Source organism: Nematostella vectensis, chromosome 10, assembly GCF_932526225.1.
Source record: "Nematostella vectensis chromosome 10, jaNemVect1.1, whole genome shotgun sequence".
In the NCBI taxonomy this organism is placed as follows: Eukaryota; Metazoa; Cnidaria; class Anthozoa; order Actiniaria; family Edwardsiidae; genus Nematostella; species Nematostella vectensis.
Genome location: NC_064043.1, coordinates 13,571,938 through 13,598,384, shown reverse-complemented (window position 1 = coordinate 13,598,384; position 26,447 = coordinate 13,571,938). Strand labels below are relative to the sequence as shown.

Here is a 26,447-nt window from a genome sequence, read left to right as displayed (position 1 = left end):
GTCAACTTTGTATTTGTTTTGACCATTGATCTCTCATAGCTTTAGGTCATAGATTATTATTCTCTTGAATAAACAGGTTTTCACACAATGATTACTTGGAGTTACTGGGAGGTGGAAAAGGTCAAGAGATTTTGCCCCTCTTTCCAAGCAGGTGTTTTTCATATTCATAGTAAGCCCTGCGTGAAGCTAGACATTTTATTTGGTTGTTATCAACATAACATATCAATCCTAAAAAAGGTTAAAACCATATCAAAAAGTAATATCCATCGGTACCTTTGATTAATAAGTTGTACTCGATTTTCAACAGCTCCAATAGAGGGGCATCTCACTACTGTGATGAGCTGGCTAATATCATTCTGGCTAAGTACAGTCACTTTGTAATCGCGTAAGCGTTAATCCCAAGCCATTATTGTACAAAATTGTGGACAGAAACGCTCTTCGCATTGCAGGCCCTCCAGTCACCGTCTCAACTTGTCCATTATGTTACTTCCCTCCGGATTTTGTTCATTCAACACAGACACGCTGTCCTTGAAAGAAGAATCAGCTGATAATCGACTTCTCAAGCCGCCATTTTGACTCTCATTAGTGCGCGCGACCGCTGACCAAATTGACCGTCAAACACTGGCGCGCGCTCTGACGAATTGTTGGAAAAACGGCGTTGAGGTCCGTGACCGCGCGCGTAGAACGTAAAAATAGGGAAAATGCCGTTCTAGATTTCCTGTCACGGACGTCAACGCCGTTTTTCATAAATGTGAACTTTAGAAGCACACTAGCATACACACATTGGCACCAGTCGGGCCAAGACGGGACGCTAGCACAGTCTATTACCCGTGTTCGGCAACCATGGACAGCTGTTTCGTCCTTATTAGGACTCGTCAGCATGGCATAGCCGGTTTGCCTCAGTTAAACTTCATCGGCAAAAAAACTGCAGGGCGACTCGTGAGAGCGCGCGCCGTTTTTGATGCCGTTCGTGTTGACTTGCTTAAGCTCTCTAATGAATGCCAGTTACACCCGCCCTATAAATTACCAAACCATAAATTATTTTCTCCCCGTAGAATAGAAACACACTGAAATGTGCAAAAAGGCAATGTCATCAATGATGGGGAAAAGTTTGACACTCCAAACTCTGACTAAAGTTTTTGAGCTATACACACAAATAATCCTTGTTTGACAATATTTAATTATCAATATTTGCTTTACGGTCACTGCGCTTGTGATTACGCTGATTCTGAACGTGGAAATAAACAAAGCGAGACCTGAATGCCTGGTTAATTGTGTTATTTGCATAATAGTAGGTCTTTCCACTAAAAGTGGCTTATTATCATAAGGACTCGGCTTGTGTGAAACAGTTCTATTGTGCAATGCCCTGTTTTCCAACCACATTATTCCCCAAAACTGTCTGATCCACAATGGTAAAATCCAAAAAAGCGGAAGAGCAGAAAACGATGGAAAGATTGCGGCTAATGCTTCGAAGTTGACAATTGTTACATGGATTTGTCTTCATTGTCATCCATTTAAAAATAAAAAAATACAGTTTTGTTTTAAATGTGGTATTCGTACCGAGGCGTCGGGGCTTAACTGTGGCTGTGTGGAGTGATAAATTGTGTGGTAATAGACGTTAGTGCGTGGGTTAAAGTCAGGGGCGTACGCAGCCTATAAGCCTGCAGTCACTGGACTGCAAAAAAATTTGGCAATCTTATTTGCATAACGAGGAGAAAAATCAAATGTTTACTTATTCATTTTTTATGTACGTAGTTTTATATATTTGATGAGGATAAAAACTATAATTTTCTTAATCATGGTAGTCTACAGAAGATTTCCAACATATTGTTATGTCGTTCAGTGCCACGCGACGACTAAAGTCCTATTTCAGATCGAGGATGACAGAGGATCGTGTAATATTCTTAAAAGTCTGACGCATTGACGCCAATTTCAAACCCAAAAGCGGGAGCTATGAAATCTTCACGGGGATGTGGGATGAGGGGCCACGCCCTCATTCGGCTTCTGAATGCTTTGACTGCAACTTGTTAAAATCCTGAACGCCCCTGAACGTGTGCAAGTGTGGCTATTTAATATGGCGTATTGCATTGAGGGCTGTAAGGGTTAGAGTTGTGGCTTGGTAGAAAAAGGCTTGCAGTGAAATGTTAGGGGAGAACTGTGTATTTGACCTTCGGAGGAAGGTGATAATTACCTGTTGATGACTTCTTGCTATAGCATATTCTTCAATCCTGTGGGGTGTAATGTGAGCTTGTGGAAAATTAAGTGGAATTACAAGGCCGGTGATTGAAATAATATCAGAAAGCGTGCAGATAGGGTATAAAAGAAAGAAATGAATGGCGAATACAGGCCCGTAGCCTGGGGGGGGGGGGGGGGGGGGTTCGGACGGACCCCCCCCACCCGGCTTGAAGGTCCGATCAGAGCAAACAAAAAATACATAACGTTTGGCTGGATAACCGTGCACATCAATATGTCTTTAAAATGACTATAGAAATCTCTTTTTTTTAAATAATTATCTTTATTATTACCGCTATATGTTAAAAAGCACCCTATTAATAGGTTGCTTTAAAAATACATTTTAAATACAAGATTGAATTTATTTGAAGTATTGATTACCTAATGTAATGGGGAGGGGTATACCGGAAATTTGGTCTGCTGAAATGGAAAAACGAACCACCCCGCTCGAAATCCTGGCTACGGTCGTAGAATAGGAGACACATTGTTGTTATATAAGTATAGGACAGTTGGGTCCTTGAGTACGGAGTGTTATATTGTGTCGTGTAGTAAGAGTGTGCGTAAGGATGCGCGTTCTAAGATAGTGACAGAAAAGCGTTGAGCTTATGCGATGGCCCATATTGAGCGAAAATAATACGTGGAGATACAGGCAGCAGAAACGGTAGGAATACGAAGCATAGAGTGAAGTGAATAGCATGTACCTGGCGGGCTGATAAATGTAGATACACAAACACACAGAAACAAAACAGTAATGTGAGAGATTTCATAAGAGCTCTTAGAAATACATGTACAACCACACTAATTCTAACTGCGAGTTATCGTCAGGGAGCAAGATCGACGGCTAGTCAGACGGGGTTATGGAGATAAAAACTGATGAGGACCGAGGATATGAGACACGTGGATTAGGCTTCTGGTACCCACCCCACCCCACCCCACCCCACCCAACCACACATTACGCACTTGCACCAATACCATCACACACCAAATCACCAACACACCCACCCTTCCACTCACAAGCACACCCAACCTCGCACCGTCTGAACGCACTGCATATGAACAATTATCACGACTACCCCACACCATCATCAAACCAGCCGACAGGGAGACATCGTTCTCTGGGACACCAAAGACTACCTACTAGAGGCCCACAGACAACTCATGACACCAACTATTATTCCACTGTCTCCCCATGACCACATGCCCTCCCTTGCGCATGACATTTCTCTATACACAATCAATTGATGAACCTACTCATGATTTCCTACACACCCCCACGAACACCCCTGTTCTACATGCTACCCAAAATTCACAAACCTCACACCCCTGGCCGCCAAATACTCTCAGGCTGCCAATCGCCCACGAAAAATTCTCAATCTTTCTTGACCACTTCCTCAAGAAATGTGTACCGCACATCCCGTCCTATATCAAGGATACCACACACACTTCCTACTTATTTTTCCCCCACCACTACAGCCACTAGCCATCTTCATATCACACCACAATGTTTCTATTTTTCTTTCTTTTACACCTTCATATCACACCACAATTTTCTTAATCTTCTTTTTTCACCTACCCACCACACACTACCACCGAGGATCGAATTTTATCATTGACAAATATCTCTAAAATTCCACGGTTGATTGTTGAAATATTGCGGAAAATGTGTTTTATAAGTTTTGCGGAAAGATGTTCTAGTATGGTAGTGTTATTCAAAATGTTACGACTTTTTCTCTATTAAACATAGCCAAACCAAATTTGGTATGAGCTATTGTACACAATTTGCGGTTGTATTTGCAAAAACTCCGGTAATAAAGGCTAACATGAACGCTTTTCGAACTGACTGAACTTTGCCGTCAATTTTTCGGGTCGAAATTCTGAATATATATCTAACTTTTTTTCTCTACCACATATTTTTTTCTAACTTTTACAGAGGCTTTATCACCACATATTGAACTGATTCTTGTAGTGGGGTCAAAAAGCTAACGCTCAATTTCAGTCTCAAATAAGTGCAAAACATGTTGCTTACTTTTTATGTGCTACTACATTATTGCGTGTTAATACAAATAAAATTTTAAAATGTGTGCACTCTCCATACATTGGGTCGTCTTTGGTAAAAAAAATTAGAGCAATCGCATAAACATTGACGTTTTTGTGCGAAGTTTAAAATTAATAAAGCCCTCTGTTTATGATCTGTTGATTAAAGCGTGAGCGTCCTTAAACACCCATAACTATCACCGATCTGTCGTTCCATTTCATTGTTCCCTTACTTGCTATGCACTCTTTCTTTTTCTACCAGATTGAATTTAGCGGGCAAATCGGTTTATTTCTTCAACTACTTCACCAATAAGCGAATAAACAATTTCATGTTTTTAAATCGACAACAGTAAAATTTGTTGAATTTGGTCATATCTCATGCTGTGCGTTCTTAGAAAAAGGTCATTTGAAATAGAAAATAGAAAGATTTTGCATGGCGCACTGAAAGGTCGCTGAAACGATGTATAAAAAGTCACCAAAAACCATGCGAAGGAAAAAAAATAACCAATCTTTAAACAAATATTATTACTTAAAGTCACTGTATTACTTAAAGTCACCCTTATTGGTTGACCAACAACAAGACTAGGCAGTGACTTCGCTGTGCGATCATGATAGTGTTTGGCCTGCTTGCGCTTTTGGATGATCTGTTCCGTCACCGCTGCCTGTACTTCGGGCTTGTACAGGGCCTGCCTGCAAGGCAACATAGACCTGGTTCGGCGGGACATAAGTCGTTGTGCTGGTGAGCTGGATGTTCCTAGAGTTGGTGAGTTTCTCCATTCCAATAATGACTTCCACAGGTCTGGGCCGTCTTTCTTGGCCTTGATGATGATTCTCTTCATAATATTCACCACTTACAGGCAATCACTGGCAACTGCTTGCCATGGTAGCTGAGGTATGGGTTGTGTCATCATTGGCTCTTCCTGCTTTGCTGGTTGCATTTCTTGACAGGTGGAGCATCGCTGTACTGCTTCTGTAAGGTCAGCCGACATGCCTGGCCAATCATTGGCCAATCATGTAGTACATGATGTCTCTAGCTGTATTTGTAGTGTACTGGATATCTAGGTGTGACGCATGTGCTCGTGTTGTCATCTCGGTTCCCATTGTTGTAGGAATGACGATCCTGGTTCCCCTGAAGGCAAGTATGTTCTGAGTTGATAGTTCATCTCTTTATGGCCAGTATTCAAGAATACAAGTGGGAACTTCAGCTTTGTTGTCTGGCTAACCTTGCTTGGTGATTTTCATCAAGGTTTGGAGTGAGGGATCTTTGGCTGTCTCTCGTCTGATGTTGTCAAGTCGTTCGTCAGTCACAAACAGCGACTCCTGCATGTCGAAATCTTCTATTTCTTCTCGCATCTTCTCTTCTTCACTTATCTGGAATATCTGATGGGCTGGTGTGTCTGGACGTGCATGGTCGAGCGGTAGTGATGCGCGGGATAGGGTATCACTGAATTACATCGTGGGCTCAGGCTTGTACAGCAAGCGAGAATTTCTGTAGACGCAGTCGCATTCGCTGCAGACGCTTGGGGCAGGTAAGGATGGGCTTCTTGAAGATCGTGACGAGGGGCTTGTGATCTGTAAGAACTCTAACATTCTCTTTGCCTAGAATGAAGTGTTCAAAATGTTCAGTTGCATACATGATTGCTAAGCACTCTTTCTCTATTTGAGCATAGTTGCGCCCAGTCTGAGTGAGAGCTCTAGAGGCATAGGCATTGGGGTGTCCCTCTTGTATAATGACTGCCCCCAAGCCTACGTTGGAGCTGTCACTTTCAATGGTTACCTCTTTGTTGACATCATAATAGTGTAATACCGGTGCTTTGGTGATCATCATCTTGATCTTCTCAAAGGCTTCCTGATGCTGTGGCAGCCAGTCAAACACTGCGTCCTTGTCAGTCAGACGTCGGAGAAGTTCTGCAATCGTGCTTAGCTGAGGAAGGAATTTGGACAAGTGAAATATCAACAGGCTGCGGCATCTCACAGATGGCTTTCACTTTTTTGGATCAGCAGAGATTCCGTCTGCGCTGAGGACATGTCCTATGTAGGTCACCCTGTCCATCTTGAATTTGAGCTTCTTTGGGTTGAGCTTCAGGTTGTGTTCTCTGCATCTATCCAGGTCTTTGAGAGCTGCATCATGACATGCCATTGCTTCTTCTTCTGTTTCACCCGTTCTATAGATGATGATGTCATCATGGACTGCTGCGATGTTTGGAAGGCCTTCAATACATTCATTGATTCTGCGCTGGAACTCTTCTGAGGCGGACTTGATCCCGAATGGCATTCGCAACCACCTGTAACGGCCGTAAGGTGTCCAGAATGTTGTGAGGTAGCTTGATGGCTCGTCCAAAACAACTTGCAGAAATCCATCTTTTGCATCGACTACTGAGAATACCTTGGTAGTGGTCAGTTTGGGTGAAACTTTGTCAATAGTTTGAGTTGGATAATGGTTTCTGATTATGGCCTTGTTCAACTCCGATGGGTCTAGGCATACTCTTAGCTTGTTTGGTTGTCGGACTACCACCATGCTGCTTATCCATGGCGTTGAAGTAATTACTTTAGCGATTACTTCCATTTCCTCAAGATCCTCAATCTTCTTCTTCAACTCATCCTGTACTGGGATAGGGACACGCCTGGGATTGTTCTGCTTGGGTTTTAAAGTTGGATCTGTTTCTATGTGGTATGTACCCGTCAGCCTTCCAAGTCCACCGAAGACATCCTTGTAGTCATGTAAGACATGCTGTTTTGTCAGGGGTTCTTTTGGACCTGGTTCGATTTGGTTGACACATTCTTCATTGAATTCAAGAAGCTTGGGTGCTTCGCAGACTGAGAGAAATGACGTTTGTGCCTCTTTGATTATCTGGAAGTGAACCTTACTTGTGATCCCATTTGCTGTGCAGGAAAGCTTGACTTGCCCCATGGGTTTGATGGTTGAATGACTGTAGGCTCGCTGCTCAGTTTGGGACTGCTCGGGTTGCTTCTTGGTCGGCTTATTGTAGTCGTTAAGAGATAGTGTGCTGCATGTTGCTCCGGTATCAAGCTGAAATCTGATTGACTGCCTGGCCGTCTCATCTTGTCACAGCTAACACTTGTGCAAAATACTGCCTTTTCTTCTGGTTTGACTGAATGGTATACAGGCTGTCATTTCTGGAAAATTCATCATCATCGTCACTGCATGAGCTCCCTTCTAGTTAGTGTACGTCTTGTTTACCTCTTCTAGTCTGCTTGTCTGGCTTCTGTTGAGGCTGGCTCGCCTTATGATCTTGACGAGTGGACATGCAAACTCTAGGGAAGTGATTCTTCTTGCTGCATTTACTGCAGACCTGCCCAAATGCTTTGCATTTTCCAGCGGCATGGCTGTCACCACAGTACTTACAGTCTGTGATCTGCCTCGGCTTTGATTTGACTTGTTTTGCTTCGTATAGTGGACGGTCTCAGTTGGCTCCATTTTGTGAAGCTGTTTAGCTGCCATTTCAATTGTGCGACAAATGTTTATTTCTTAGTCTAGATCTAGTTCTTTTTCTATTAGAAGGCGTTCTCGGGTGTCACTGTTGTTAACCCCAAATACAATCCGTTCCCTTAACATTTCATTCTCAAGAGTAGTGTACTTGCATGTTGGCAATGCGATCTCTGAGTCTGTTCAAGAAATGGTCAAAGCTTTCACTGGGCTCTTGGACGGTGCAAAAGTACAAGTACCTCTCATATATAATGTTCCTCTTGGACTGGAATTCCTCACCTAATTTCTCCAGAATAGATGTGGGGGACTCATTCATTATCGGTGGGGGGCAAATTCTTGTAAATTCTGTAGCAATCTTTGCCCATGACTGTCAAGAGAGTCGCAGCACGATTGCATCCGATTTCTTGTTTAATTCCGTCGCGATAATATAGTTTTCCCAGCTGTCTTTGAATATTTCCCAGTTGGTGGCCATATCTCCCTGCATTTCGAGGGGTTGGGGCGTTGGAAGCGACTTTGCCATGTTGAGAATATCCAATGCGATCTGTTGAAATGATTGCCAAAATCACTATACATATGCAAATAAATGCCCGTTGCATATGGATTGAACATCTTATCTCAGTATTCTTGCCCTCTTGGCTTGCTGGGAGTCCTTTTTTGTGTGCAAAATCCCGCTTCTTTCACCATCTTTTATTCGTGTTCCGTTGACACAAGCTAAGCCCTGCTGCGCATAGCCTGGTAACTAGCAAATTCAACAGGTATACCATAACAAGTGTGATAATTTCGTCATCATGCACAGCACGCTGTGACCTACGTATAATGTTTTATTGTCTTCTTTGGCCTTTTGTTCTCCCTTGCTCACTCGCGCTACTGCATTGTATGGCATCTTTCGTTTTGCCGTCTTTAGTCTTTTCTTCTCCTATGCTCTGATGCTCATTCGCGCAAGAACAAAGGACATGCTTTCTTTCTCAGAAACAAAGAAAGTAAACTGAACTACGCTGAAATATGCGCGATGTCGAGATGGTTTATGTACCCATCTTAGAGAAAAAGTTAAATATTCAGACGTTCAAATTCTTATACTTGCATCGGTGCCATTCACCCTTTTATGGGTGTTCAGATGGGGTTCCTTCGGCAATCTGGGAACTTTGTGGGACTCGTATAATGCCTCCCCCTAATGTCTCCCCAAACAAGCGAATTCGATATGTTCAGTCCCTAGTGTATGACTGTTATTTCTTATTCCCGTAGTGATTCGAATAAGCGCGCTTTTTTTATTTTTCTGGTCTTTGAGGGGGGGGGGGCTTATTGGACAGGGAGCGCTTATTTGAAGGAGGGAGCGTATTCGAGTCATTAAGGTAAGTGTTCAATGAGGCCAAACTCTTCCAAACGAAAAAAACACTCAATGAAGCAACAAAATATATACCATCTGAAATTTGTATGCCTTTCAGCTTAACAACGCCCAATTCCCTTGGGATTTGAATTGAAATCCTTGCCGCTTGTTTTTATTGACCCTCTCCTTAAATATTTGCCTAGCTAGGCTGAGCCAGGCAAGATATTGCAAATGCAGAGTGAGCACTGAGTAGGTGGCCATGAGGGGAATTCTCTCCGGTGGTCTGGGGTATCCCGAGGTCATATTATATATAAGTATTAGACGACTCAAAGCTGGATCCAACTGGGGGGGATCAGTACTCGAAAGTCTTTGTTTATTCTAAAGAGCTAGTTATCTGATTAACAACCTTTTGATGCTAATACGCCAGTGTCAGGGGATTTTACTCAAGTTTGAGTTACTATACAACTGTTGTGTTTTACGTTTAGACAGTCACTCAGTCAGAGCCATCTGAACATGATCTCCCTACAGCTTTAATCTTTCCTACTCCATAATTTTTTTTAGTGTTTTTCCTTTCATACTCACACATCCCCACCTTTGCTTTGAGTAATTGTGTTGGCGAAGAATTTAGTATACATACTGTCCCTAACGTTTATTATATGTATATGTTTTTTTCTGTAATATGAAACTATTTATGTTTAAAGCACGACCAAATCATTAACTAGTATATTAGTAGATTTTTTTGCCAAATTAGATTTTTCCCAAAAACAGACCCCCCAAAGACACCTTTCCCTGACAGGAGGACTATGTTAACCTTCATCAGCATTCCATAAAATATCCGGGGCATCTGAAAAATAATATTTTTATACAGAGTATTGAAAGTGCTACACTAATACAGGTCGCCGATGAAATATTAATCGGTGACCTTCGAATGGGGTGAATAAGTGGTGATAGATCATGGGTAGTTGGTTCGTGTGTACGCGTGCTTCTACAAATATTATGTTCTGCCCTTTGATAACCTGACGCAATCAGCAACATCCTTAATGTAACTCATGTGGACAAGTAATATCCTTCACTCTACACTAAGAATAACGATAAAAAGAGAAGCAAATGAAAGAAAGCGACATACAGCTAGACTCGGCGAACAGAATGATCTGTAAGCAGACCCGTGGTGTTCCCTTAAGGTCGATGAAATAGCCGACCCAAAGTCAAATATAAGAAGTTTATTGAAAAAACTGTCAACTCTAGAAGATGGCATTTGTTCGTAGCAACGTTCTTTGTATTGCAATCATTTGGTGCTTTGGATCATTTTATTTTTCTGGTGGTAAGTAGGGTGAATGATTTTCATCATAGAGTTTCTCCGAGGCCTTTAGTGCTTCACTATACATCTACAATGTCGAAGTTGTGATACACCTACAAACTCATCCTCGAAAAACCGAAAGCAAAAAAAGAATTCATAACTGTTTATCATGATGAGTGAATAAGAATGTCCTTTTTGTTTAACTTTTGTTAATAGTTAATGGCTTACCGTTAGTTTTCTAATGAAGGAATTCACTGATTATGGTACATCTCAGCTCTCAGCGTAGGATTGCTGAAAACTTCCCATCAACGCTTCACATGATTAAGGCGCGGGAATAAATAATTATCTCTGCAGTAGTAATGAATAGCTAATCCTAAAGTATTTAAAATTACAAGATTATCTTACAAAACCCTTTTCTTTACTCTTTCTTTTCAACATAACAAACCTCAGAAGGTTTTGATAAATCCTTTTTAATTGTTCCAGGAAATACTTTATAATTTTACAATAGTTAAAAAAAGGAATTGAAAAAAAATACCAGTTCAGTGCTTATGTGATACAGCTATAGACCATGATGGTCTCTTGCGACAGTCTTATAGTCTGATATTTGTCTTTTTTTTTTTGCAGCTGCCCTCGAACCAACTCAGATAACAAGTGTTGTAGCGATCAGTACAACAAGCCTTAGGGTGGAATGGGAACCGTACAAAAACACCACCGGTATCATAGGGTATGTCGTATTTTTTGACGATGGAAGCATGACTTACCAAAACATAACTGTCATGGGTAGTGTGAGTACGGCTGCGGTTATTGATGGACTTACTATGGAAGTACCATACTGTATCAAAATGTCGTCGATAACAAGAGATGGTGTGTCCGAAAACTGGGACGGACGCGATTGCGTGTGGGGGACTCCAATGCAAGGTAATACAATGAATGTGTGCTACTAATGAGAGACACGACAGATTACTTTATATTAGTAGTAAAGGGGTTATATTTTCGGAGGACATTGCAAGCTTCAAAAATATACCTAAATAGAGGTGTTCTTCTTCAGTGTGCAATGATAGGTGTCTAAGTTTTACATAATAAACATTTGTTGTCCTTTGAAACATAAGTAGACTGGGGCTAGCAGCACGCGTGAATTCCTGTTGTAATAAAAAAAAGCTTATTCAAAATGGCAAACCAAGACTGAAAAGCAATTATTGTTTTTTTTTTCACAAATTCCAACACTTAGTCAGCAGCAATAACTGATACGCCTTTTTTTAATTCCTCGAATAATTTTACTTTCAACATATCCAGTACTAGGCTAGTCTTGGCTAGTCTCGCGTGGAGAATTCCCGCCAAAAAACTTGAAGTCCCCGGATGTTCGCACGCGAAACACAACACACTGTCTTCTAGAAAACTTTGTTCTCTCGTGATTTCTTCAAGAGCGACTGAAAAAGCATGCTGGATCGGAAATTATTTGCCATACTGACTTCAGTCATTGCTGGTGTTGTCTTTTATCTACTGCTGTCTTCACGGTCATTATTTCATGGTACGTATAATCATTTTTTTCCTTTTTAAGATCAAAACAATTTAAAGCTTAGCATAGAACTAAGAGCAAAATTGAAAACTCAAGATTAGATAAGAATTTAGTACTTAGGTACTTAAGTATGTTACTTATTTGTGTACCTTTTGAAGTCATGTCAATTTCGACTTATAGCCGATAGTATTACACCGACTTAGTAATACAATATACAGACAGTCCTACAGTTAAGGGTACTAATAACTTGAGTTCTCAAACTTTTATAAGACTCAAGTTTCTTAAGTACTTTTCACGGCCCAGTAGTATGATTCTATTTCCTGCATATAGTCAAAGGTATGCCCTAAAACAATCATTTTCTGTAATATGTCACTGCAGCATCTATTTTAGGGCTGCGCTAATTCAATGGTACCGTTTATATTTACGAAACATTAGTTGTTCATGCGAACTTTACTGCCTTTCTATAGCTTGACCATGAATAAACAAAGATGGTCACTTAAATCAACCATTCCTCCTCTCTCATTAGTTCCTTCTTTGACCCTTCAACCCACTTTTTTCCTTTCACACCTTGTTTTTTCTGTCACTCATCTCTCTTGCATTGATCAATACTCCCTTCGCCTTAACCTCTACTCCTCTCTCCCCTTAAAATTTCCATCTTTTTTCCTCATAAACCTCCCTTTTCAATCGATAACTACTGTCACACAATTAAGCATAAACTACTTCTACACTCTCCCCAGAAGGGCACAGGCTCAGGTGAATGCCAACTTAATCCTGGCATGAAAGAGATAAAAGAGTGGACTTGATCAATGGCAAAACCACTCCCTAAATTATAGCACATTTGACAGTCTTAAATGAATTTTTTAGCCCTAATCTTTTTATTTTCACATTTCATGAATACAGTAATTCAGCTGTTTTCTCTTCTGTTGACATACCATAATGATTCAATAAGCGCCCTTCTTTAAATAAGCGCCCGCCCTCCTCAATAAGTCCCCCCCCTGTGACCTCGAATTTTGGAATAAGCGCCCCCCTCTCCTCCCCTAAAAAAATATCCCAACCAAAGCACCCATGGAATAAATATGAATGGTGTAAATCTGCATTTTATTTAGCTCTCATTGACATTCTCACATTACAACGATATTGTCATCGATTTATAAACAATCTAGCAGCATTTTTAGTATAGTTTCAGTTTATCGAAAATAAAGTTTGATTATCAATCGATTCAGAAGCTGGTATTTAGCCGCTGAAATGAAATAAGCGCCCTATTCCCAATAAGCGCCCCCCCAAAGACCCGAAAAATTAAATAAGCGAATCATTACGGTATATTTCCCAAAACACTGCCCCCCCCCACCCTCTCCTTCATGTCCCGTCTCAGGCTTCCCCTCCCTACCCCCAGAATTTGCGCCACATGCAATTTTTTTTCATTTTCATATTTAAGCCCTTCTCTGTTATACCACTAGAAATGATATTTGAATTTTTCCCTCTTCAATAACAAGAAGTGACAAAGTATAGATTTCCAAACATGCTACAATGCTGCGTTATGGAAGCCCTTTCACTGCCGTAAAAAGTGTCACAAAATATCACATATACCTATTTCAAAATATGTTGTCAGTGCAAATGGCAAATGCTATGGCAGTTTTGCTATCAAAAATACCACAGAACTCGTCAAATTTCTACTGAATGTAGGAAAATGTAAATAATTCTGCGATTATATTACTTAATCATCTTTATTCTTACAAATAATTATATCCATAAGCATCGTAGAACTGGCATTTGCCATTCGCCAACGTTTATTGAAATAGGTTTATTTTCCACATGCAAAAGGTATTGCATTTGTTCACTGATTGGTTTAAGATAACGAAAATATATGGATAGATGCGATTTGCCTCTTTGAAAATTGTCGATGTTGTGATATTAGTTGCTCAATTTCTCTATTTTTTTTCCTTCTTAGGAAACCCCAAGATTACCCAAATGCATCCGCAACAACTGCAACAGAGTAGAGCATCAAATCATGACTGCTATTCCTACTTCGATAATGTCGCACTAATCATTGTTTACCACTACCCTTATTATGAAAGTTTTTCGCTTCTTCACTCATTTTACGAGAATGGCTTCCGGAAGATAATCGTTTGTGGCCCGGTAGCGAACGATAAGATTGAAGTGATGCAAGTCAGTCACGAGAAAGGATACTGGGGTTACGAGTGCCTTGCGAAAGCAGCCCGATTACATCCGGGTTACGAAGGATACCTACAAATTCACGACGACGCCTTACTCTTTTGGTGGAATGTTCTTGGCGCAGACAAAAACAAGATATGGTTGTTTGGAAACGACATGAAATTCGAAAATGCGGTACTTGGAGGTCCAACACCTACAGATTGGCATTGGTGGAGAACGGCGAATATTCTAAATAGAACAGCCGATGTTTTTAATGAGCTTCGAAATTCCTCGCTTTCATGGGTCAACCAAAGCTTTTCAGTCTTTTATAACAATACTGGGGGCAGTGATACGATACCTAGATCGAGGGCAGATGGATGGTACGTCCCTAGACGCCTGTCGAAGAAACTTAGCTACTTGTCCTCTATTTTCCTAAAGCATAAAGTCTTCTTAGAAACTGCTGTACCAACTATGATGTGTTTTCTGGACTATTTACCCAATATCCTATCTCCTGGGGGACTTTACCTGAGTACAAAGTATGGCTATGGGAGTAATAGGGTCAGTGCAATGTCAGTCTGGAAGGAATATCGCAGAAACATGCCATTTCTTCACCCGTTCAAGCTTCACGGTGATTCCACAGGTGTTAACAGAAATATACTCATTGAGATGATCATACCACACTCCCAGAGGATCTGCAATAAGTCTAGTTCAGTTGGGAAGTTTCAGGAATAATTATCATCAAGAATTACCCGGGAGAAGTCAAAGAAGTTGCAAGAACTTTTGTGTTAATGTAGGCGCTATAAGAGTTTTATACCTCTGGCAAAAAGATCTCATGTTAAAGCCATTACTTTGATCCTGTGGGCAAGTAACATTACAACACAAGAATGCCTCATGTCAAAACATATATTAAGCAAATTACACACTTACTCGAGAAAAAAAGCAGACAGGTTTTCTCATTACTGAATCAAAGTTGATGGCAATTAGTATCTTCCCAGTGGTGAATAAACTTAAATTTACCCCAGCTGAGTTATCTACATTTAAATGCACAAAAGGTTCATTGGGTTACTAGGCGAATGATACCTTTCGCAACAAGCTTCAGAACATGTTCAGCCTTAAAATGTCCCCAAAACGGCCCAGCCTCAACAGAAATTTAGTTCTTATAAAAAAGAGTGTATGTCAACTGATACTATTAAACTATTTACACTCTGTTTGCGTAGAGGAAAAACATCCATGTTTTTCCTCTAGTTTGCGTAGAAGAAAAACATGAATGTTATGATTTCAAAACAGGAACATTTTGCCAAGAGATCGTGTCGTTCTCTGATTGGCTGAAGGTAAACATTCAAAACAGCAATCAGAGCGAGCAAGAAAGGAGACATTTTTGCATATTTTGAAATAAAAAAAGTCATGTTTTGGGCCCGAAAAGTAGTAGGTCGAGAATTTACGTTGGTATCTAACATGTTCAAGAGCCTTAAAGAACGCTTCGTCTCCGTGCGTGATATATTTAAAAAAATTGTAGTTCTAATATTATATTGATTTTATACAATGTGCGAGGGTTCACTTGATTTGTGTGCTAATTTTGATTATGTTACTCCCAACAACTAGTAACAACTACAGCGTCCACTAAGGGAATGTCATCATCAAAACAATCAGCAAATACTTCAACAGCCATGAGTGCTGTGAGAACTGCACCCGACATATCCTGCCCACAAACACAGGAATCCTCTACATCAGGTCAGGTGATACCCTAATTTACTTACTAATTTACCATTCTTACATTGCGCGGGGGACTGGGTCGATTTGATAAGCGAATAGCATGCTGGGACGAATTTAGGGGACAGAATTCTACATCTCCATATTTATTTGCAGCATCTTTCGACATTATGCAAATATAACAAAGAAAAATAAAATGTCAATTGTAGACTACCGTACATTTAACCAGATGGTCGTCTACAGATTTCTTAAAATGTTGTGAATCTAGCTATCGAAGGCAGGTTGCGACTTCAAGTTCAATTTTTCTTTTCTTTTTAAGATATTTAAATACAAGATGTACTCGTCCCACAAATAGCGAGACTTACGTTACCACCACGGTTACGGCCTGCGTTAATTTCACGCGGTTTTGTTTTTGCGCATTTGAAAGTTATGTTATAATATAGACCCTTTTTGCTGACTGTTTATTTCTACTTTCAGGTGCCAGCAAGCATTTTCCTCAATGTGTTTCACTTTTTCTGGCAGCCTTGGTCTTTATCTTGCCGTAAACGCGAGATACACAGACCACGACAATGGGGGGGGGGGGGGGGGGGGAGGGGGCAGGGGGTAATTTCAGCCACAGTAAAAATGGTCGATAACGTAACAATCTCCGGTGGTTTTTAACGGAAAAATATTTCATTGTAAAAGCAGTGTGTCTATTGGAAGTTTCTTTGAAGATGTGACTGATAATTTAGAGCGGACGGCCTGTTAACACATTGACCCGTTAGCCGACTTTGAGAAGTACCCACAACCAAAAAGTTCATAAATAAAGTTCATAAATGCAAAGGGAGGGGGAAGGGGGTAATTTCAGCCACAGTAAAAATGGTCGATAACGTAACAATCTCCGGTGGTTTTTAACGGAAAAATATTTCATTGTAAAAGCAGTGTGTCTATTGGAAGTTTCTTTGAAGATGTGACTGATAATTTAGAGCGGACGGCCTGTTAACACATTGACCCGTTAGCCGACTTTGAGAAGTACCCACAACCAAAAAGTTCATAAATAAAGTTCATAAATGCAAAATAAACACAAAGAGGAAGATACTTAGGCATCAGTCTAAGGGATAAATGATCTTGAAGAATGCATCCAACCAAGATGATAGCAACTACTCTTCAGCCAAATAATAGTTCGCGTTTTTAAATTGAACAAGGAAAAAACAGCAGTGTGTTTATTTGTCATTTATGATTATTTTTTGGCTGGTGGCTTCTTTTCACGGCCGGTACGGGCCGGTTCAGGGGTCAACGGGTTAAAAAGACTTATCAGATTTATGGAATTATTGTGAGATATTTACCTTATACCTATTATTAAAACTGCAAAAAAATAATAAAATCGCTAAGATTTTGCACTTGTGCTCAAAATGCTTGTAAATAATATTTTTCTGAATGAAATTATTGGAAAATAAATATAATGCATTGCTTTGCGTTCTATTTCCTTTGGTTTCTGAGCCCGAATACAGTAGGTGTTTTTAAGGCATTATGGGGTCTCGGCGTTTTCGTTATTTTCACCAACGAAATGACTTTTAAGCGTCGCGTGGCCCAACAGGCGTAGCTTGTGAAAACAATCAAAGTGTGGCTTTTAAATTATTGACAGCAAATTATTGCAGATATAGAGTGCAATACTTAGAAATAAGTCATTAGGAGAGGGTATACGCCAAGATGGTGTATCTCGCTATACTGGCTACCACAACCATTCTCCTTTGGATAATCTGCCTTCGCCAATTCGGCCACACAATAGTACGTCCAATTCCAGCGTACAAGACCATTGATGTAGCGAACCTTGGCAATCGCAACCTCAAGTGTGATGAAAACATGAAGTGTCAATTATTGGAAGGAAGAAAGCAAGACCAACAAGTCTACTTGTATGATGTCCCGAGGAAAAAAAACACAGGAGTTATTATATGGAAATGATAACAACACACTATTGTAGACTAAAGTCCACTGTAAGATTTAAAATTCAAGATCTTTATTATTCTAGTAGATTATCCTATTAAAAACGGCAACTCAAAATTACTGTGAACTAGTAAGAAGCACCCTTTACGACACAATAAAACCTAGCCGAGTCCTCATATACTCCAATTCATGACCTCACCCTATTTACACGTGCCTATAGTCGGCAGAACTCTATTCTAACCTAGAGCAATTTCCCAAGGAATCCTTTTAATACAAACTCTAAGCCAATTATTTAGTTTATTGGCTTGCTCACCAGGCTATATACGAATAACCAGGTTTTGCCGTGGGGTGGGCGTGCAGTCAATGTATACCCTTTTTTTTGTGGACGAGGGGTGCGCGCCCCTTGTGCCTCTGTTTAGCTCGGCTCCTGTAGCTCTAGGAATGCTTGATATTTACGAAATAACCGCGGTAAATCCGGAGAAATATCTTAATTCAGTTTCAATATAGTCGTTACTTTCTACGTCCAGGTCCCGCGCACTACGGCCATTTCAGTGCAGTCATCACTGACCGAGTTTGGGATCGGACTTGCATATCTTCTATGGTGGCACCAGTGTTTCAATTTTTCTCCCACATGAAGTGGAGGACCTTTAGGGTATTTTAATGCGAACACGTGAAGCAGCCCTAGTAACAGCCATCCTGCCAGCCTTGCTCCGCTTCCGTGTATGAACTACTAGGCATAGGGATCCTCCTGAGAAAAATATGAATATTTACTTTCACGAAATTCGAATCCATCATTAGCCGTCCAGTTGGTGAGAAATTTTTTAGCTCCACAATTATTCAATTGGTCACCAGTCTTCCTTTACCTTGGCGCGGCCAGCCTGCTTCCTCTTGGTACGACAGGAAGTTCACCCTTCTGACCTAGTCTCCCACCGGGCGACACGGACCTCACGCGAGGCTTGGCTAGTCCCTTGGTCCCAGGACCCCTAGGAGTGATCTGATGATCGCTATAAGAGGACGGTGAGAGACTGTTTCGAGAGGAGGGCACTTGAGGGAGGCTTCGTCGCCGAATTTCTGTCTCCTCGGCGCGAAGTTTGGATGGAGTGCCTCTCCTTGCAGGGGCTGCAAAAACAGAGGAAGTGAAAAACTACTAGATCAAGCGAAAAATAGCCAGAGAAAATGAAACACAGAGACTACACAAGTGAGTAGACCCTCTGCGCATACAAACAACTATTGACTTTGATGTGTTCCGCTTAAAGGCGACATAATACCCAGAGGATAAGCACACCTCAAAAATGAATACCCCCATCTCACCAAGCCTTGGCGCAGCGACTGTTGACGTCAAACGTATGCCTCTCTAGTAGTTCTAATAAAAAACTGCAGTGGTGCATGAAGGTTACTCTTCACAACAAGTGTATATTTTGCTGGTTCATGCCTATGTGCATGCCTAGAGTACTGGCCCGGATTCTAGCAATCAGTGAATAAATACTGTACACAAAAAGCGATAAAAACAAGAAGAAAGAACTGACATTATGGCAGTTTGGTATTAGCATACCCTTGCTCTATCCTTGATACGCACTCGATACACACTTACATGGAAGTCCGCCGCCATACTGCAGGCTCGGTGAGCCGGAACCGCGTGGCCGAATTTGGGAGTCCTGAGGTGAGCCTTGTCTGCGGCGTACTGGGTACAACACGAAGTGAAACGATAAGAACTCCAGGCGAGAAGTGGCAACATTAAAACCGCAGTCCATGGCCAAAAGTCGTGGAGATAATTCCATGCTTTTACATGGTTTGGGGGTTTAGAATTGGGTATATGTTGGCATCAAAGTTAAAAATTTTCAGCGCTTGAGAAGCTTTACAGGAAAAATATAGTTGAAACAGACATCCTAAAAAGCAGTGCCTTTTGGAGAATCCAAAGAAGCCTAAAGCAAAGCTGTAAGCTATAAACTTTGGCAATAATTGAGAGAAATTACTCTATATGTTGTTACAGTCCTTATACATCCCTGGGACCCCTCGATGGGCGGTGCCAATAGTAAACACAGTTCGCAATTCGTATTTGAAAAGAAGCTTGTGTGTTTAAGGTGTAACACCCACCTGCGGTAACCACAAGGCTGTCGTCGGATGGCTTGCTAGTGGGCGGGGCTCGTCGTCTGACTACCGGGGCTAAGGGGAGGGAAACGTCAAATCAAGTTCATGTCCAGCAATTGAAGGTTGATAGGCAGAGCAGCCATTTGGTATGGCACAGAGGCGTTTTCCTTTAGCCCCACTTTACTAAACATTCACCTTTCCAAGAGAAACAGTTGCTAGCTGGTTTTCTTTGTCATCCACAAAAGATAGAGCCTCAAATATTGGTGCAGTCCAGAAAATACATGAAATCTAATAAGCAAACAATTTGTGCAACTGATGCAGCCCTATTCTGTAGAATTTCTATTTGACCTCGTAAATTGTTGCACCTTCGAAACTTATTACACAATTTTAAACACACGATACTGTGATAAATCCTTGAGATTGTAACAACACCACTACCGTTTGCACCATATCCCTCATCATCGTCATCATCATCATCGTCATCATCAAGTGAGTTTCTCTGAGGAGGTGGTCCTCTGTGTCTTGGGCGGACAGGGCCACATTCCTCCTCCTCCCCTTGCCACGCCTGCTTGGGTGAGCCTGAAACATAAGCGTAAGTGGTGTGAAACTTGAGCGTAAGTGGCCTGAAACATGAGCGTAAGTGGCCTGAAACATGAGCGTAAGTGGTGTAAAACTTGAGCGTAAGTGGTGTAAAACTTGAGTGTAAGTGGTGTGAAACATGAGCGTTAGTGGCATGAAACAAGCGTGTGGTGTGAAACTTGAGCGTAAGTGGTGCGAAACATGAGCGTAAATGGTGTGAAACATGAGCGTCAGTGGTGTGAAATTGGAGCGTAAGTGGTGTGAAACTTGAGAGTAAGTGGTGTGAAACATGAGCTTAAATGGTGTGAAAATTGAGCGTCAGTGGTGTGAAAGATGAGCTTAAATGGTGTGAAAGATGAGCAAAAGTGGTGCAAAACATGAGCAAAAGTGGTGTGAAACAGCATAAGTGGTGTGAAAATGAGCGTAAGTGGTGTGAAACATTAACACCTTCATCCACCCTTTTTCATCATCCTCATTTGGCTTTCCTAAGGGCTTCAAACTCTCAAGGTGCTAATAGTGACACACGAACTGGTAAAGACTCTTACCTCTTGGGCCAGGCATCGATTGCTGGGGTTGCCGCCTTCTGACAAGGGCTAAAACAAACCACGGAAAGGTACATTAAACTAAAAATTACTGGAAACCAAAAAAGGTGTGAGAAAGTTCTATGTGGAAGTCCGTCTTTTACCCTCGTTGACTTGGTTCATCTCCCAATCATCTGGTGTAGAGGTCTGGGCGGGGGTGCTGCGAGGGCGGGGCTGGCTTCTCACAGGCTCATCATCGGGAATATTAACTGTGAAATTACCCGATGCTCTCCCGCGAGGTCGGGGTCTGCTGGCAACCGGCTCCTCATCTGGCATTACTGAAAATCAACACACATCTGTTCAAACTGCTCAGAGCTGGACACAACTCCATATGAACACATCCTTTTCTATTCACTTTACTTAGTAATCAGACACTCTGGGTTAAATCTTATGAAATCTTGTGCATATGGAAGTCCAATTCATGACATTTTCCAAAGGCTAAGTGATGTAATTCTTGCTGCTATTAGTCTGAGTGGAACAGTACTTGAAATAGTCCTCAAACAATCTGAGGTGAGAGGGTGTCCTAGGGATGTGATAAAGGTTTCTTTTAGTTGTCCGCTAGTCTAATTTGGTTGTTTTAATTGTCTGCTCTCGAGAATGATTAAATACAGTTTAATAGAAAACACTATTTTGAAAATGTGGTCATACAGCAAGTCAGCCTGCAAGCCGGCTCTCCTGTGGGTTCATTTGGGATTTTTTGACTTTCAGCAAGTGGAGAGTCAACAACAAATCCACTCTTGTTTGTCATCAAAGCAGTAGTATTTAAGTCTGGTGGTTACTTTAGTTAGAAGGATGGATAACATAGGGTGTGGTATCCACATCATCATTAACTTCTTTAACAGCAGGAGTAGAAATGAGTTTTAACAATTTACATACTAGTAATGGATCTAGAAGATGGAGAAGCAGTCGCAGTTCCTCGGCGCCTTACTGGAGCTAAAGAAGAGTGTCAGATTATTTATGGTTAATGGAGATGCACTAAGATCAGAATTTGGCAACCTTAACACAAGAAAAGGTGAAGTATGCTGTTGACCAGTGGTTAAAAAAATACCAATCATCTTTTTTATTAGCATCAACACCATCATCATTATAACAATTATTATTTATATATTTAATAATTGCTATGAGTTTTTTCACAATCACAATATCTAATCATCATTCCCATAATCACCTACTGTGGTGAGCACTCTCATCTTCAATCACAATAATGAACACATCTATATCACCATGACCTTGGTCATCCAACACCATGCTAACCACTATCATCACAATCGTCACCATCATTATCATTACTATGCTATGTTGATAAATCGACCATGAGAATTTTTGACTTTTTTTTAACTGCAGAAACCGATCAGATAGTGTTGGTAGGTGTGTGTATAGGTGTTATGTGCCATTACTTTCGAAATTTGGTGGTGCCCCCCCCCCCCCTGACAATGGCCGAAAAACCTCCATGACGGTTGATTTATCAACAAGCCATTACTCCTCCCTGGAAACCGGGGGATCTCAAATTTTGACAAAAGGTAGCTCTGGTCTTACAAAACTATGGTACCAGGTTTCATTGAATTTGACCACTTTCATATGAGAATATTGATGATGTTGTATAAGACCCTATTGGAAGTGTATACCTCAACTAAACTTGACTTTTTTGAAAAAAAGCAAATTTTCGAAAAAAGAACTTTTTACAATTCGTGAACAACGGGTTTTCTTTTCTGTTTGTTGTTTGTCTGTTTATTATTATTTTACACAGAACAAGAGTAACAGAAATATTAGTAATAAGGAATTAACATATGTAACAGTCTGAGAAAAATGTTTTGACCAACATTGCAGCTCTTTATGTACCTGATGTGCCTGCGATAAGAATCACGGATAATTTTTTGACGGAAGATCTTTATTTAAACTTTTAATATCCTGACACAATCGACCTCCCCTGCTTTAGAAAATGCAACGAGGTGTTGATGTTGACTGGTGTAGAAGACGTGATACTGTAAAGAGCGTTAAAAAGATATATACGGACAGACGCGTTTCGAGGCTCTTGCCTCTTCATCGTTGTCTAGTGCCAAATGTGTCTGTTGTATTTACCTTTCTAGCCCTCTTTACATTTCCCTGGTATATCTTTATAGTTATTGACGAGCCTCTGGAACCAGGGTTTCTTTAAATTAAAAATACTACGGCCTCTCAAAGACAACTAAACCTTTGAGTGACAAAAGAGTAAGTTGTTGTTTACACAGCTAGAAATGGGGTTTTTAAACTAAAATACTATATATAAAGTTAGCTATCTAAGTCGAATTTTCATAGTACTTTTACTGACAGAGCAGTTAAATTATATTTTATACAAACAAGCAGCTTGCAGTGATCAAGAATGCTTCAAATAAACAGTCTGTTTTTTGCGAGCTTTTATTGGCTTGTATGCTTTGTGTAACCAAAAATTATTAATCGACTGTTTAGCCTTGGTCTTAATTTTTGTGGTCAGCATATGCTTATTGTATCCGTTTCTTATTTCAGGAAGATTTATTATCGTTACCACATGAAGGTTTTACTACTTTTCTCCTCTAACAATTATGTCGATTTATCAACAAGTCGAATTACCAACATCGAAGTAGAATTATCAACATCGAGGTCGAATTATCAACATTAGCAAGTCGATATAACAACATTAGCATAGTCATCATCATCATCATCACAATCATCAACATCATCATCACCACCATGATCACCCTTACCATCATCAACACCACCATGATCACCATAAATACTAACATCATCACCACCACCACCATCAACACACACTTATGAGATGGATGGAGTTCCATATGACTCACCATTGCTAATCTCATCATCATCATCACTTTCCTCATCAGGCATTACAGCAATATTACTTCCTCTTGGCCTGATGGCGCCCATGACGTCAGACCCCCTTGGCCTCATGCTATCATCAGGAGGAGGTGTGCCTCTAGGCCGGACATTTGAATAGTGCATCGGCTTCGACAGCCCAAAGTCTATGTGCTCAACTTGTCCTCTTGGCTTGACAACAACCATATTATCATCATCGTCGTCATCATCATCATATTCTGTGTAACAAAATATGTCATCACACACAGTAAAAAACAAAGCTCTTGAGAGGAAAAATAAGATGTATCACACAGAAAGGAGGATTACTGTACATACCAGTAGATTGTACATGCTGTGGTGTGGGGCCTCTTCGCGTGACTACAGGAGCTGATCAAATAAGATTCAACAACTTTAACAACAGTATTGCGAAGCTGTAAACTGTTGACAAATTAAATATACATACCATGATGGTTGTAATCATCAGTGTCATCCTTATCATCATAATTTGCAGCTAGATTCTGCCAGGCTTTGTAATGTGGTGCTACAAAATACCATATACCTCATTAAAAGAGACCAAGGAAAGAAGGCTAAAGGGATTGAGAGCTCTATCAAGGTACAGTACAATCCAACAAACCTGGGTTTTGACGGGGAGAGCTTCTCCTAGGGGATCCTCTTCTCTGTATGACAACTGTATCATAGATGAATAAAGAGTCAGAAAGATAAGTAAGAACTCCCAATCTGGTATCCATGAGTACTTACTAACATCATAACATTAACTCAAAACCTGAGAAGAAAAGTTGAACAAGCAATCCTTAACTAAAAAGTACATTTCATAGAAAAAGAAAATAAAAACAATCCAGCAAGCTATAGTAATTGGCCATGAAAAAAATATTTGCTGGAAACAAATTTTGTTACCTACCAGTTGGAAATCAAAATGGTCTGTTGCTAAAAAATCAAGGATGGATCCAGGGGAATGAGTGAGTATGGGTGGCTATCAACCCCTCATTTGATGGATTGTTGGAACACTTTTTGGTTTCAAGTTCATTCTCTAGTTTGCTCCCCCCCCCCTCTTTTTAAGGAGTTTTGATGTGCCTGGGGATGGTTGTATACACATACATGTGCCACTGTCAATAGCGTCAAGACCATCATCTGGATCAATCATCCTTGGGCGTGTATGACTCTCCTCCAAGCGCGAGGTAGAACTGCTGCTTTGAGTAGGAGAAGAGGGGTTATCATGTCGAGCCAAGGCATCTGAATAACAACATATATGAGAATTTTGAGTGTAAGTTTTGAAGTGCTGTTATACAAATAGTTACTCCCACGTAACTGTTATCAAGAGCTTTGTCATGTCATTGCGTGCTTTTTCTTCAAACAAGGATTGAAAAAGGTCAATTCAACAATCCACTTCAGATCTTGTTGTTTTTTATTTGATTTCTATGTTGTCTGGGATTTTTTTGAAAATGAAAAAAAAGAACATCAATTCCAAATAATTTCAGCTGGGCATATAGTATAAATGGCTAAGGGATATAAGACTTCTATGTTATGATTACCTTCCTGAGATGCAATGGATTCAAGCTTCGCCATGAGTGAGCCCCGGACCTTACTGAGGTTTGTTCCATCTATCGAGTGTTTCAGGTATTTATAGGGGCTAACTTTCCTGTCAGCTGGGGTGGGGGGCCGGACAGGGGACACATATAACCTGGAGTTCAAGGGTGCAATAATAAAATCATTAGGAAAACAAACAGCTACAAATGACCAAGTCATCAAAATAAAATTAAAAAGATGTTATAGGGTAAGCAACAATGGATTGGATATATCATGGTACTGTCATTGAAAGATTAGCGAGAAACATTAATATGGCCGTGTGCTATGTTTTTCACTCCTTTAGTAGGTCCATTTTAAGAGGTTTTTGGGAACATCCTGAAAGCTAATAAATGTTTCAAACCAGAAGAGAAGGGGCATGATGTAGTTCACTGGGGTGAAAGACGGTCGATTCCCTTATTAAACAGTGCTTGAACAGTCGTATCAAAGGAATTGAACATTCGAATTTTATTTCTGGATATTGTGGTGTTCAGAAAAAGGGTCTTACTCAACTTAACTATTGAAGAACTTTGGGAGCAAAGCACTACAGGGCGTATAGTGGCATTAGATAGAATTATCCGAGGTTTTAAGCGCAATTCCTCGGGGTCATGAGCTCATCGGAGAATGCAAACACACAAACATAAGTTGCAAACAAGCATCGAAACTGTCCTAGTACGAAGCCACTTCAACATTATACTCTACGTGTAACCGATCCTCGGTGGCTCACCAAGTATCTTCCTCCTCTGAATCCGACTCTCTCAGATCAAGCAAAGGTACATCTTCAAGCCTTAACTTCACGGCTACACGCTTGGCCAGGTCTACGTTCATAATTTCGTCGTCAAATGTTTCGGGCTCCAACCGATTACTAGCGGGATTTTCGCCTAAATTTAGACCGGCATTTTTTTCTTCTAGCTTCTGAACCATCTCCCGTAACCGCTTAATGTCAGAGTCGGCGGATATACGTAGGTCCATGGCTGCACTCATTGGGCCAGACGAGTTTTTAATTTAAATATAAATATTCCGCGTTCTGAGTCCGGCCCGCGCGCCATTTTGTTTTTTTCTGCTTCGTTAATCATACGAGCCCACGATACATGGGTCATCTGTTTTCAAAAACATAACATGCATCAACAGGGAGCCCACACAAAGGGTTCAAA

General features: G+C 40.7%; 3 protein-coding genes across 4 annotated transcripts; 2 read left to right on the top strand and 1 right to left on the bottom strand.

Moving 5' to 3' along the window:
- The first annotated feature begins 9,865 nt into the window (after positions 1 to 9,865).
- Positions 9,866 to 16,287, top strand: LOC116614327. The gene is made up of 4 exons (XM_032375205.2): positions 9,866 to 10,359; positions 10,960 to 11,253; positions 15,605 to 15,733; positions 16,190 to 16,287. The coding sequence occupies exons 1-4, from the start codon at positions 10,287 to 10,289 to the stop codon at positions 16,255 to 16,257; spliced, it is 564 nt and encodes a 187-aa protein (XP_032231096.1). The 5' UTR covers positions 9,866 to 10,286; the 3' UTR covers positions 16,258 to 16,287.
- LOC125573229 (probable glycosyltransferase STELLO1) lies at positions 11,276 to 15,023 on the top strand. The gene is made up of 2 exons (XM_048733633.1): positions 11,276 to 11,863; positions 13,800 to 15,023. Exons 1-2 carry the CDS (start codon positions 11,773 to 11,775, stop codon positions 14,732 to 14,734), a joined length of 1,026 nt encoding a protein of 341 aa, XP_048589590.1. The 5' UTR covers positions 11,276 to 11,772; the 3' UTR covers positions 14,735 to 15,023.
- Positions 16,288 to 17,691: 1,404 nt separating the features above from the next.
- On the bottom strand, positions 17,692 to 26,379 carry LOC5506769 (nucleolar protein dao-5). 2 transcript variants are annotated; one of them, XM_032375203.2, is made up of 15 exons: positions 26,021 to 26,379; positions 25,263 to 25,411; positions 24,829 to 24,963; positions 24,347 to 24,400; positions 24,176 to 24,253; positions 24,049 to 24,099; positions 23,703 to 23,951; positions 21,760 to 21,816; positions 20,988 to 21,161; positions 20,848 to 20,895; positions 20,162 to 20,302; positions 19,730 to 19,798; positions 19,227 to 19,316; positions 18,499 to 18,754; positions 17,692 to 18,383 (listed from the first exon to the last, which is right to left on the bottom strand). In XM_032375203.2, the coding sequence occupies exons 1-15, from the start codon at positions 26,275 to 26,277 to the stop codon at positions 18,317 to 18,319; spliced, it is 1,875 nt and encodes a 624-aa protein (XP_032231094.1). In that variant the 5' UTR covers positions 26,278 to 26,379; the 3' UTR covers positions 17,692 to 18,316. The 2 variants fall into 2 exon arrangements, with proteins under 2 accessions (XP_032231094.1, XP_032231095.1); XM_032375204.2 differs by lacking the exon at positions 21,760 to 21,816 and having other exon boundaries at positions 26,021 to 26,378.
- Between the last annotated feature and the right edge of the window lie 68 nt (positions 26,380 to 26,447).